Source organism: Myotis myotis, unplaced genomic scaffold (assembly GCF_014108235.1).
Source record: "Myotis myotis isolate mMyoMyo1 unplaced genomic scaffold, mMyoMyo1.p scaffold_m19_p_12, whole genome shotgun sequence".
Taxonomy (NCBI): Eukaryota; Metazoa; Chordata; class Mammalia; order Chiroptera; family Vespertilionidae; genus Myotis; species Myotis myotis.
In genome coordinates, this window is record NW_023416316.1 from 31849630 (window position 1) to 31862847 (window position 13218).

Sequence of the window (13218 nt, forward strand, 5' to 3'; positions counted from 1 at the left end):
AGTTCTCGCGAGAGATCCTTCCCCTCCCCCCCAGCTAGTGAGTGCGCGAACGGGAAAGGAGGAGGGCGCTCCAGGCGAAAGCGCTGCAGACGCCATTATCCTCTGTTTCTCTGCTGCACCAACCTCTACGTCTTGCTTACGTCCCGCTTGTTTACAGCCTATAGGTAATTGGGGTTATTGGGACTTGGGTATTACAGACTCAGGCAGGGGATTGGCCTCCCTAACGGCTGCGTTGACTTCCTCCAAGTCCGGTTTTCCTCGGGCCCTTAGCGGCCTCACAGCCCGAAGGGAGGCACCGGTGGGAGGCGGGGGTGTCGCCTTCCTCTGGCGCTTTGATTGACGCGGCCTTCGACCAATCGCTTCGCCTAGGCTCCACCAAGCAGCCAATCGGGCGCGGCGGCGGCGTAGGAGAGCGCGGGAGGCGGGGGAGAGTGGGGCCCTGCGCTCGTTTTCTGTCTAGCTGTGACCGGTTGAGGCGGCGCGGCGGCATAGGGACGACGACCTCGCGCGGTGAGGAGCGGGGCTAGGCGGACGGCGCGTGAGGGTGAAAGTAGGAGGCCAATCTTGCCGCTTGAGGGAGGCGTTTGGGGGGCTGCTTGGTGGTTGGCCGGTTCTCGGCGAGGAAACGTTGCCCGGTTCCCCTCCCCCCACCTCCGCCATTTCCCTGAGTGTATATCCGCAGTCCGCGTTGGGGTACTGGAGGCTTCGGGGCGCTACGAGGCATGTGCCTGCAGGATGAGCTCTAGTTTTGTTGTCTTGGGGACTAGGCCTCTTGTTAGGGAAGGAGAAGGGACCGGCGGGCGGCACCCGAGGGCGGTACAGATCGCCGCAGTCTCTGGTGGGTCCCGCCGCGCTTCGGTTCTGCGGGCCTGGGCTTGGGGCTGGAGCGGGGAGGTCGGAGGGTCGGGGCTGCCTCCGTTGCTTTGTCTCTCCCGCTGTGGGGGGAGGGTGCGGGGACGAGATCTCGGGGCCGCGTGGTGGGTGGGGGAGGGGGTCGGCGCTCGGCTCCGCCTAGTAGCACGTAGTCGCCATTACAAGGGCGGCCATTTCCTGTCGGATCCGGGAGTTGACGTGCGGCGCCTCTGCGCTCGCCTCCGGCTTTCTCGGCTCCTGTTCCTCGGCTCCCGCCGATCCCGGTCTCGGGAGTCGGGAGGGGAGTTCATGTTGGCCTCGGCTCGTCACGCGCGTACTTAGCGATTGTGGCGGCCGGAGGAATGGTGATTGAAGGACCGCATCAACGTGGTTTTGTTTTTTGTAGCCAGACCCCGCGTCGGCGTGGTGGTGGTGTTTTTTATAGATGATCTTTAAATTCCTTTATCCAAGTCTGCCGCCATACCTCCGTATAGAACTGACTGACGGGCCCGAAAGAGGGTTTCAGTGAGTCCTTAGAAGAGTGGTTTGTCGGCAAACGTTATGGACGGCATAAGTGCTGCCCTTTTTAAGCGTTAGGCTGCCTAGGTATCCCCCCGCCTTTTTCTCTCTTTTTTTTTTTTTTTTAAGCGGGGCCACATGTCGCCGCCTTCTGCCATTCCTGCGAGGGGCGATAAAAGGCTGCAGTCCCGTCGCCAGTCTGGTTGCAGATGTGTAATTGTTAGGTTGCGCCCTTTGTAACGTCGCGTAAAACACCTTGGTAGGTAGTGTTGAAGGACTCGGTTAACGCAGATGATCGAGTAGTCCGGGCGGTGTGGCGCTGCTCTATAGAACTAGCTTTGTTATATATCTTTGTATAAATTACATTTTCGGGGACAGAATTGAGGTTCGTGGGCTGATGCATGTGCCTTTGTTTTTATATGTGTGTATTACGTAAAATAACTAGTTTCTGAAGTGGGACTAGGTCCAGTGGCTTTAGTGTTCTTTCCTTTGTAAAAGAAAAAACTAATATTGTTTTGGATTTTTAAGGCAATTATTGGAGGGCTTAAGACCCTAAAATGAAGAAATGGCTCTTTAGGTTGTTATGTTCAGATCTGGGTTTGTTAGTATCTAGTAATCGGCAACCAAAGGCAAAACTGATTTGTGTTGGTTTTTGTAGGCTACTGCAGCACTAGGGTGTCAGGTGGTCCCGCCCAGAACACTTCAGTTCTGCTCTGCAAGGATATATAATTGGTACGTTCTAGAAACAGTCCTGTCTTTGCTTTTTAAAAATATTTAGCTACAGATTACTTTTCAATAAGCCGAATGGACTAGCTTCTTTATTTTTTTAACAGATTGGTGTGTCCATATAATCCAAGAAAATGGAAACTGAACAGCCAGAGGAAACCTTCCCCAACACCGAAACCAACGGTGAATTTGGTAAGACATTTTAATTTTAACAATTTTATATTTTTATCTGTGTTTAGTCTGAGATCCCTGTGAATTACAGCTTGGCTTTTATTTATGAACTAAAAGTAATCCTTACTCCCATGTTTTGTGTTTAGAAAACTTGAAAGGGAGCATGCTTTGATTCATATTTAAAAGTCAAAGAATCCGAGTGCCTTCAGCCTTTTTAAAACAAACTTACAATTAGCAACAAATCTCTTAAGATATAGTTGCTTTCTCTAATTTAAGCTTAAGTTAGTTAAATTAAAACTTTATGATTAAAGATGCCTTTTGAAGATGTGCTTTCTTTGAAATTTGCAACTGTTGATTTCTAGGTAAACGCCCTGCAGAAGATATGGAAGAGGAACAAGCTTTTAAAAGATCTAGGAACACTGATGAGATGGTTGAATTACGCATTCTGCTTCAGAGCAAGGTATTCATTTTATTCTTGGAAAATTGAAAATGGGTTTTAAGTTCTGGTTTGGCCTTCTTGGAAGCCTTCAAAGCCTTAAAGGTTGAAGAATATGAAAGATTTGTGTGGCTCCACAAGGACTTGTAGGCCATGTGGTGGCTTTGTTTTTTTGTTTGTTTGTTTGTTTGTGTAATAATTAAAATGAAATCCCTTAATATATTGAGCAACTTAACAGGTTAAACTAGGAGAAGGGTGTGGGTAATCCTTAAAGCATTAATGGGTCTTGATTGCATTGCAAATTTATTAGAAAGCAATTTGGCAGTTCACTTGATACTATCAGGTAACAATGAAAAGGTATCTACTATAAATAATATTTATATTTGTTTTACAGATGGGTACTGTGAAATTAATCAGTGCTAAAGTTTTAATAAGTTCAGTGTATACTGACATTCTAAATATTTAAAATTTCTGCCTTGGGGGTTTTTTGTTTGTTTTTTACTGTATTATTTTTAATGCCCCAAATAGATTTTTAGCCCTATAACAAGAAAAAGTGAGAAGGGCTAAATTTTTTATTTATTTTTATATTTTTCTTGCTTAAAGCTTGAGAACACAGGAAGGAAGGGGCAAAATTAATCTGTCTTTTTACTTTTTCCAGAATGCTGGGGCAGTGATTGGAAAAGGAGGCAAGAATATTAAGGCTCTGCGTACAGACGTAAGTATTAAAGAGTTTAAAACTACTACTCCAGCTTCAGTTTATGTTCGTAGAAATTTAAAGAGTTGCATCATAGAAATCACTTAATAGTTTAGATACATGCCATTTATAATAATCAATTTCATAGATAATTTCAAGGTTTGCCATTCCTTATTTAACAAAGTTTGGATTGGGTTGGGTGGTGAGGTCTATATTAAACCTCTTCACTTTCTAATAACTTTGCACCAAATTATTCACTTCAGGCAGGATAACATCTTAATTAGAAATAACGACAGTGTAAAGACCCTTAATTGCATCATTTCCCATGTGTGTGAATCAATTACAGTGTTACTGAAAGCCATTGCAGGTGGCTGATTAAACTCAGAAATTTTTATTCCCTTTTTTTAATCGTCCATCTGTTTTAACAGCTTGCACATGGAACACAAACAAATTAATGTTGAGCTTGCATGATTTAAATATGGGTAAAGAAGAGAAGGCACTTTTAAGATTGGGAAACCTTATGTCAGTGCCATTGATTTTAGTCTTAATATTTTATAGTGGGTTGACTCTTGTGATTAGACACATTAAATGTTGGTATCACCAGAAGTAAGCATATTTATAGGACTTCGCTACACCTAAATTCCTTTTAAAAAAATTTTTTTTCTCATAGTGAACACGCTCTTAAATGTTTTCTTGCTGAAATGGAGGCAAATAATAACTTTGTGTTGAATACTTACAGTATTTCATTTCTCTCTTGGTCGCAGATCTTTGTATGTTCCTCTTGAGTACTGTAAACTGAACTTGAAAATTTGCTTAAAATTTTACAAACTTGCCTGTTAGGATCTAGGAATGCCTTTTAAACCTCCAGGAAACCAACTAGTCTTTTAAGAGTTAGGGTTTTTGGTGGTGTGGGAATTTTTGTTTTGTCTTTTATAAACCTCTCTCCTCTTAATCCAGAAGTTCTGTATAATTATCTGGGTTATTAATTTCCCCGTTCCTCAAGAACTTGAGTAAACTGAGTCATGACAGGTTTTGTGTCTACCCTCATGAGCCAGCCTGCTACTGAAACATCGTTTGTTTTCTTAAAAAGAAAAAAAAAATAGTACCGTCATTTAAGGTCCTTAAATGTTAAGCCACAGTCAGATATAGAGAAGTCCATTATTGTGTTAGTCTTCAGAACAACTTAAACTTGTTTTCATTAATTGAGAGTATGAGTATAGTTTGTATTAAATTAAAATTTATTGCTTTTCCCCCTTTTCCCTCTCCTTGTTTTTTTGGCCATATATCTCCGTTGCCCATGTACTGGATCGACTTACCCCTGCGTTGCCCACCATGACGTTGGCCCATCCGCCCCTGAACGCCCATGTGAAAACCCTGGTTGGCTATGCCCAAAAATGTGCTCGTTGCCAAACGGGTACCATACTTGACAACTTCTGATTGAATGCCCATGCCCAATGCCAACATCCACGAACGCCAATGACCAATGCAGTACAATGCCAGTGTTTCAGTCCCAGACAGCAGTGGCCCCGAGCGGTATGTCCCAACAGTTTATGCCTCACTGCCTGATTAGAAAGAGAGAAATGTATTTTATTACCTGCCTTTTATATAATTAAATAGTATCCCCTTTAGACGGTGTATTGTTTTTCAAGTTTCTGTCTTATTTTCCCCATTAAGTCTTTTTGTCACTGAACTTTTACCGTGAGTTGCCCACCCAAACGATCCACTAATTTTATTTCGATGGAAGGAGCACAGCTTCAAGTGTTGCATATTTGCTGCATTGTAAATCAAATTGTTACCAAAATAGTCTCTCGCTCTGTCTTTGTGGCCCACCTTGCTTCCCAACATTTGCCTGTTCATAATTTTTTCTGATGAAATGCTAACTCTGGTTCACTTTCCTTCACTTCTCATTTGTATTGTCTTTGTTTTGTCTTGCATTTGTATTTGTTTTCTTGCAGAGCCCATTAGTGATCTAATTTCTAACTGGTATCCATAACCTTACTCCAAATATAATGTTCACCACTTGCATATTCCCCACTTTGCCTAAGAGAAGGTGTGCCAGTTTTACCAATGTAACAGCGAGGGTATCCTTAATTAACTTAGTGGTGGCGGGGAACATAAATATTCAACTCTGCTTCAGTTCTGGTCAATTTATTGCCCACTTAATCTGAGCCCTTCCAAGAGCCCATTCTCTCTGTCTCTCTCCAAGTCTCCTAATATTGTTATCATGTCTGTATTGGGCATAAAACAAAAATGCATGTGTAAACCTATAAATAGGCTACTTTAAATGGGGAGTATTAAATGTTACTTCTCTGGAAAAGTTTGTATGAAACTAGTGATAAACACAAAACTCATTTTTCTTTTCCAACTTTTTTTGTACTATCTGGTATTTGTGATGTTTGACAGCATATTGAGTATCAGTGCTGATATTGAAACAATTGGAGAAATTCTGAAGAAAATCATCCCTACCTTGGAAGAGGTAGGCTCATTCTTTTATGTATTTGTTGACTGGGGAGGGTTAAAGTATGTTTTGTTGGGACCTAATGGGGGAGGTGGAAAGACAGTGGGTATAACATTTTGTGGTAGTAGCAGCATCGTACAACCTGCTTTATAGTATACAGGGTTGCTGTATTCACGTTGTTTTTAAAATGTCCGACCACAACGGAGTAAATCTGAACTAAAAATATCTGTGGTCATGCATTTTCATGGGTTTAGCATATATTTTATGGGCTTTTAGTTTTAGAGGAGATTTTTTGTTTTGTTTTTGTTTCGTTAAATTTGAGGATTTTTAAGTTCTGTAATAATGTGTAGTGTATAGAGAAAACCATTGTACGTTCTTAGTGTAGATTAGTGTAGTTTCTCGCTATTTAATGATGTAGATGTGAAATATGTTGTAGTAGCTTTACCAATATATGCGACAATAGCCTGATCACACTAGACACTTAACCTATTACTCTTATTTTTCTACTTTCAGGGCCTGCAGTTGCCATCACCCACTGCAACCAGCCAGCTCCCGCTCGAATCTGATGCTGTGGAATGCTTAAATGTATGTCATAGTGCCATTGAACCCCACTGAAGTATGGAGCCTGGCCCATGGGATTAATTTTATTTTTAACATAGTGTGCTTTTCCGGTCTCTATAGAAAAAGGCTTAAAAACATGATAAATGAATGGTCTTACAACTCACTGTTGACCCTGCTCCATGCTGCAGTGGGAATTAACTACATTTGCAAAGTGCTTTGCAGTCATTTATATTATGATGTTATTTGAATGTTAATAATAATATTGTAGTAACAGCGACATGCTAAATGGCTGCAGTGTGGGTATGGTGTTGCAGGACCTGAAAATAAAATAGTTTTTTAAGGTGGTGCAGAATGTCCTTTTTGGGCCTGGCTATTGAGGATAATAAGCACATAACTGGTAAAGTTATTGAAATATAAATTCAGGTTGCTCACTGCAACAGTATGTTATGCTTATAGCAGTAAGTGTGTATTGGGGAAATCCTTAATTTGGAACTAAAATTTTATAACTCTCCCTCTGCAGTACCAACACTATAAAGGAAGCGACTTTGACTGCGAATTGAGACTGTTGATTCATCAGAGTCTGGCAGGAGGGATTATTGGGGTCAAAGGTGCTAAAATCAAAGAACTTCGAGAGGTAAAGGCACTTTTATTTGCTTTTACTGGAAAATAGTTTTTCATATAGACTTGGTGTAGTGGCCTTGCTTCTGTTACCCTTCTGAGTTTCTTCCCTGAGATTCCTCATCACATTTGCTGTTGAAATACCACAATAAGGCCTGACCACATTGTTTTGGCGTGCTTCGCGCCCCCCCCCCAAAAAAAAAAAAAAAAAAGTCCTAGGGTTACCAACAAAATTTGGGGTGGAGAGGAGTGGGTTTACTTAAGATCGATACGTTTATCTGAACCTTCCTAGGTTTACTAACCTCTTTAGTGTACTTCCTTGTTTTTGTTTTGTTGGGGTGGTTTTTGTTTGTTTGTTTTGGTTAATGCTTTTTTTTTTTCTTTTTTAATACAGAACACTCAGACAACAATCAAGCTTTTCCAGGAATGCTGTCCTCATTCCACTGACAGAGTCGTTCTTATTGGAGGAAAACCTGATAGGGTTGTAGAGTGCATAAAGATCATCCTTGATCTTATATCAGAGGTACCTTAAGAATGTTTATGTTCATGTTTAACTTCTTGAAACATAGATGTCAAAATATTTCAGAATATTTAGACAAATGTCTTTTGTCCTTTCCCTAGCAATTTTCAATCCCCCTATCTTTAGCTAGCTATTACTTTAATTTAGAAATAATTTGAGAGACTAGAGAACTGTCTTGATTGCTGGTGGGATTTTTATAGCCTTTAGTCCTTCAAAGGAAATTGCTACAGTACTACATTGCACAGAGCTTCCAACTGATAGTGTTCAGTAGTGTTCGTATGGGTTACAGGCTCACCCAACATACTGAACCTTTTATCCCTCTGAGTGGTCATTTCATAGACTCCATTGTGAAACATAAAAGGGGTTGTAGTCCCTTAAGATAGTCTGGTAAAAGTAGCAAGCTGCTACTTCTTCCCCCAAGCAGTAAAGCTCACTTTTTCTTTAGGATTCACAAAAAATAATGCCTTTCTTTCCAGTTATTTCCTATATTCCTGTTTTTGCCTATATTCCTGTCCCGTCTGAAGTACCTCGCAGGAAAAATAAGAGGACTTTAGATATTTTGTTTGTAAAAAGAGTGGTTATCAAGTCTGTTTTTCTTTGGTGTGTAATATTGCTGTTTTTGTTTTAGTCGCCCATCAAAGGACGTGCACAGCCTTATGATCCCAACTTTTATGATGAAACTTATGATTATGGTGGCTTTACAATGATGTTTGATGACCGCCGTGGCCGTCCTGTGGGATTTCCCATGCGGGGAAGAGGTGGTTTTGACAGAATGCCTCCTGGTCGGGGTGGGCGCCCAATGCCTCCATCTAGAAGAGATTATGATGATATGAGCCCTCGGCGAGGACCTCCTCCCCCTCCTCCTGGACGAGGTGGCCGGGGTGGTAGCAGAGCTCGCAATCTTCCTCTTCCTCCACCACCACCACCTAGAGGAGGGTAAGTTCCTTTTCATCTACATATTACTAACATACAAGAGGCTGCAGTTTAGGGGGTGATCGGGGTTAGACTTTCTTTATTTGATGTGTGTGATGTCAGTAAACTGAGATTACAACCAGTACTGTGTTTGCAGGGATCTAATGGCCTATGACAGGAGAGGAAGACCTGGAGATCGTTATGATGGCATGGTAAGAATTTTCATTTATCATCAATTATATTTTAGTGCGTAAGGCATCTACAAGTATGGTATAGTGAACATTTTTGTTCCCGAAAATCTTGCTGGAAAAGCTTGTCTTACAGATTCACTCCTTAGATAGCCACTTACATCATTTTTTTCTTTGCCGGACTAGTAAGACTTTATTGAGCCATCATTATTCCCCAAAGTATGTAATGTAGAAATATAAATTGGGCATATAAAAGCAATAACTATGGCAAAAGTACTCTGCCAGGTTCATGTTAACAGTTCTTTGTCTCAACACAGGTTGGTTTCAGTGCCGATGAAACATGGGACTCTGCAATAGATACATGGAGCCCTTCAGAATGGCAGATGGCTTATGAACCACAGGTTGAGTATCCTGGCTGTTTGCACTCATATCAGGAATAATTAAGATGTTTGCCAGTCACTAATAAGTGTCTTTTTTTCACCTTAATATTTTTCTTTAAATGCTGTGTACCTGAGTAGTTTCTTGCCCTAAGGGTTGTCTTCTGAAATATACTTACTAGGGAGCATATGGGACTTTGGTTTCCTAAACTGAGGAGTTTTAGGAATACTAAGATATCTGAAAAATAGTCTTGAAAGCAAAGTAATATTCTATTTTTTCTTTCCATTTTTAGGGTGGCTCTGGATATGGTAAGTTTTCTCCTTTGTGAAATCAAATATTATTTCATGTTTTCTAAAAGAACTTAATGCTCATCATTTAAATCAGATTATTCCTATGCAGGGGGTCGTGGCTCATATGGTGATCTTGGTGGACCTATTATTACAACACAAGTAACTATTCCCAAAGATGTAAGTATCTTTACTGTATTACAATAAACATTTAATGAATTATTTTAAGTCCTCTAACTTATAAGAGATTTTAACAAATATTCCATTTTAGGATTAAAGTTGTGTTTTTTAAGGACTTCAGTGAGATGTCCTCCAATTTGGGATTTGTAAGGTGCCCACTACTATCAAAAGCTGTTAGATGGTTTTGAGCCCTTGATTCATTAAGAAAATGTTGAAGTAATTGCATTGTAACCCAAATCTTGACTAGTTCTGGCGGGGGGTGGGGGGGAGGATTAAAAGTCAGAATAAATAACTACAAAGTTAAACTTGAAGGTCTTTTAAAATGTAGGTAATGTGATTTTTTTTTAAAGTATATCATAAACGCTTGTTTTTTAAAATCTTTTCAGCTGGCTGGATCTATAATTGGCAAAGGTGGTCAGAGGATTAAACAAATTCGTCATGAGTCAGGAGCTTCGATCAAAATTGATGAGCCTTTAGAAGGGTCCGAAGATCGGATCATTACCATTACAGGAACACAGGACCAGATACAGAATGCACAGTATTTGCTGCAGAACAGGTCAGTTTAAGTTTAGCTTTATGTTAGCCTACACATACTAAAACTTTAAAAAGCTTTTCTTCTCAATTGATTTTTCTTTTAGAAGCCATGGTGTCTCAACCTTTTGGGGACCTAACTTCTAAACATTCTAATAGTTTTGCTTTAATTTTCTTCTGCTTTCTTACTAAAAACGGAGACATTCAGTACTAATCTTGCTGGAAGAAGCCTTAACCAAGCAAACTTCTCATTTCTCTGGTGAAAACTGCTGCCAAAACCACTTGTTATAAATTATACAAAGCCTGTAGAAAATATAGAAGATTCAGTGGATGTTGGTCTAGTTCTGTGTGGAAGACTAGTGATTTTGTTGTTTTTAGATAACTAAATCGACAACAAATCACAGTCTGCCATATGGCACAGGCCATGCCTCTACAGGACAAATGATTGGTGCTGTAAAATGCAGCATTTCACACCTTCACTGGCATTTCTTGTCTTTTTCTACCAAATATTAACAACTTTTTGTTTCATTTTCTTAATTCTGCTCTACTAATGTCTGGTTCACTATTAATCTTTTTTTTTCTTGAATTTTACATTGCTCTAATTTGTAATTGCTGTTTTAATTCTTATTTCTAATTATTAATGGACATGCTTATCGCTTTAATTTAGCATTGAAATTGTCTTAATGTTGATGAAGATGTTACGAACAAAAATTCTAATTCGTACTTTTTTTTCTTTTCTTTTATAGTGTGAAGCAGTATGCAGATGTTGAAGGATTCTAATGCAAGATATTTTTTCTTTTTTATAGTGTGAAGCAGTATTCTGGAAAGTTTTTCTAAGACTAGTGAAGAACTGAAGGAGTCCTGCATCTTTTTTTTTTTATCTGCTTCTGTTTAAAAAGCCAACATTCCTCTGCTTCATAGGTGTTCTGCATTTGAGGTGTAGTGAAATCTTTGCTGTTCACCAGATGTAATGTTTTAGTTCCTTACAAACAGGGTGGGGGGGGAGGGTGTGCAAAAACTAACATTGAAATTTTGAAACAGCAGCAGAGTGAGTGAATTTTAATTTTTGTTCATTGTTGGTGGTTAGAAAATTCCCCCTATGTAATTATTGTGAACACTTTGCTTTGTGGTCACTGTAACATTTGGGGGGGGTGGGACAGGGAAGAAAAGTAATAATAGTCCATATGTCCCTGGCATCTATTCAGAGCAGTGTGCAGAATGTAATGCTCTTTTGTAAGAAACGTTTTATGATTTTTAAAATAAATTTAGTGAACCTATTTTTGGTGGTCATTTTTTTTTTTAAGATGGTCATTTTTCAAATGGCTGAATTCCCCAACCTACCCCCAACTAAACACTAAGTTTGATTTTCAGCTCCTCTGTTGGACTTGGACTTAGGCAAAAAATAATAATCTTTGCAAATTCAGTTCTGGTGATTTCTGGATGGTTTGAATGTCCATTGCTTGGGAAGAAATTCCATCATACCCCACTCATGCTTATAATAAGCTGGGGATTTTGTTTTTGTAAATGCCCCTACTTTGCAACAGTTTCCTATGTTAGTAATTGTAAAGAACCAAGATGGGGAGCAGTACTAAAAATTAAGTAAGGTATAAATGTATACCAGAAGCCTGATAGCAAGTTTTATTAATCGGAGTAATATTTGGTTATGGAAGTGACTGATGCTAAATAAATTCTGGTTATTTTTTATTAGATAATTTCTTAACAAATTTAAACTGTCAGCCTGCTTAGTGTCTATTAGTTAAACTTTGTAAAATATATATATATTCTTGTTTTTCCATTGTATGCAAAATGAAAGAAAAAGATGTACCATTTCTTTGTTGTATGTTGGATTATGTAGGAAATGTTTGTGAACAAGTCAAAAAAAAAAAGGGAAAAAAGTTCCTGTGGATGTTTTGTGTAGTATCTTGACGTTTGTATTAATAATAGTTAAGTTCACTTCCGAATAAAATTCCCATAATGCTAGATTTGACGTGTGCCCGATTTGAGCAAGGGTTGATTGACACCTGTTAAAATTTGTTAAACCGTTCCTCTTGTAAGGAAATATAGTAATCTTAAATTACATATTTTTTGTGTGAAGTGTTTTTCTAGCATTTATAAATGGAATCTGGTAGGGGTGGTAAAGACAGAATTTCGGCAGTTGGGCTATTAATCTTAAAGAGGGAGTATCGCATAATGGGAGCTGATTCGTGCAATTTTACAGCTCCTGTTCTCCCATTACATGATAAATTTTTGAACCTTTTGTTTCTATCTATAGAATTAGTTCTAGTTTGATGTTTGAGGATATTAAAATAACTAGTATATGGTTCCTGATTCATAAATTCCTAAAATACTTGCCTATTGGCCTCCAACTATCCAGAAGGCATGAGAACTCAGTTATATAGAAAAGGGTTCATGGGGATAGTTCCACTTTCTTATATTTAGGAAAGAAATTTGTGTATAATAGAAAAGTGGGCAGTTTTTCTTGAATACATAATGATACATGCAAATATGCCATTTAAGGCTATTAGTATTTCAGTAACACCCCTTTTAGGAGAGAGGAATTGAGTGGTCTTTTGATAGTGAAGTGTACATGATGTCACATTGCTTAAAACTAGTGAATACTACTTGTAAGGTTTCCCCAGAGGTGAAGTCAGGCTGAGTTGCCACATTGGGATTGTTTAGGCTAGTACAGCCTGCTGGTGTTGAAATGAGTCCTCCCCAGAAAAAAAAAGGGGGGTGGGGGGGATGACATGTAGTCAAGTTATTCCAGCCTGTGGAAAGCATTCCTGGAGTGAACACTGGTTTTCAAAGCTTTCATTAGCCATTCAAAAATTAGTTATGTAAATATATGAGTAACTTTTGCCTTCCACAAACAATTCAGACTTGGAACACTTGAACCTAAAAGAATTAGAGACTATCTGGCATTGATAAGTTTACAACTGAGAGGGAGAGGCCTTTTGCACTGGTTAAAGGGTGTTTGAACTTAGGCTGGGGTTTGAGTTAAATTGAAAAAAATTCTGAAGTTTAGAATTATTGAACACAATATCAAACAAATTTTATAAGAAGTACATACACTGATTTGCTACTTTAAAAATGTAAACAGCCCTTGTTGGGGTAGCTCAATCAGATAGTGTTGTACTGATAACCCCAAGATTGTGGGTTCAATCCCAGTTCACATAACCAATAAATG

The 13218-nt window shown here is 39.3% G+C and overlaps 1 protein-coding gene across 12 annotated transcripts; it reads left to right on the forward strand.

Moving 5' to 3' along the window:
• Positions 1–26: 26 nt before the first annotated feature.
• HNRNPK (heterogeneous nuclear ribonucleoprotein K) lies at positions 27–12110 on the forward strand. 12 transcript variants are annotated; one of them, XM_036330691.1, is made up of 17 exons: positions 29–164; positions 2030–2103; positions 2185–2289; positions 2631–2728; positions 3363–3419; positions 4888–4931; positions 5802–5874; positions 6370–6441; positions 6938–7051; positions 7430–7558; positions 8184–8491; positions 8625–8679; positions 8973–9056; positions 9326–9341; positions 9418–9500; positions 9887–10056; positions 10778–12110. In XM_036330691.1, exons 3-17 carry the CDS (start codon positions 2232–2234, stop codon positions 10809–10811), a joined length of 1395 nt encoding a protein of 464 aa, XP_036186584.1. In that variant the 5' UTR covers positions 29–164; positions 2030–2103; positions 2185–2231; the 3' UTR covers positions 10812–12110. The 12 variants fall into 12 exon arrangements, with proteins under 12 accessions (XP_036186582.1, XP_036186584.1, XP_036186579.1 ...); XM_036330686.1 differs by having other exon boundaries at positions 2205–2289; XM_036330692.1 differs by lacking the exon at positions 29–164 and adding an exon at positions 378–510.
• Positions 12111–13218: the final 1108 nt, after the last annotated feature.

Bases quoted from the DNA above. Each gene is read 5' to 3' on its own strand.
- HNRNPK (XM_036330689.1), top strand. From the start codon at position 2,232: ATGGAAACTGAACAGCCAGAGGAAACCTTCCCCAACACCGAAACCAAC. The intron at 2,290-2,630 runs GTAAGACATTTT...GTTGATTTCTAG, and splicing joins CGAAACCAACGGTGAATTTG to GTAAACGCCCTGCAGAAGAT. The intron at 8,492-8,624 runs GTAAGTTCCTTT...CTGTGTTTGCAG, and splicing joins CCACCACCACCTAGAGGAGG to GGATCTAATGGCCTATGACA.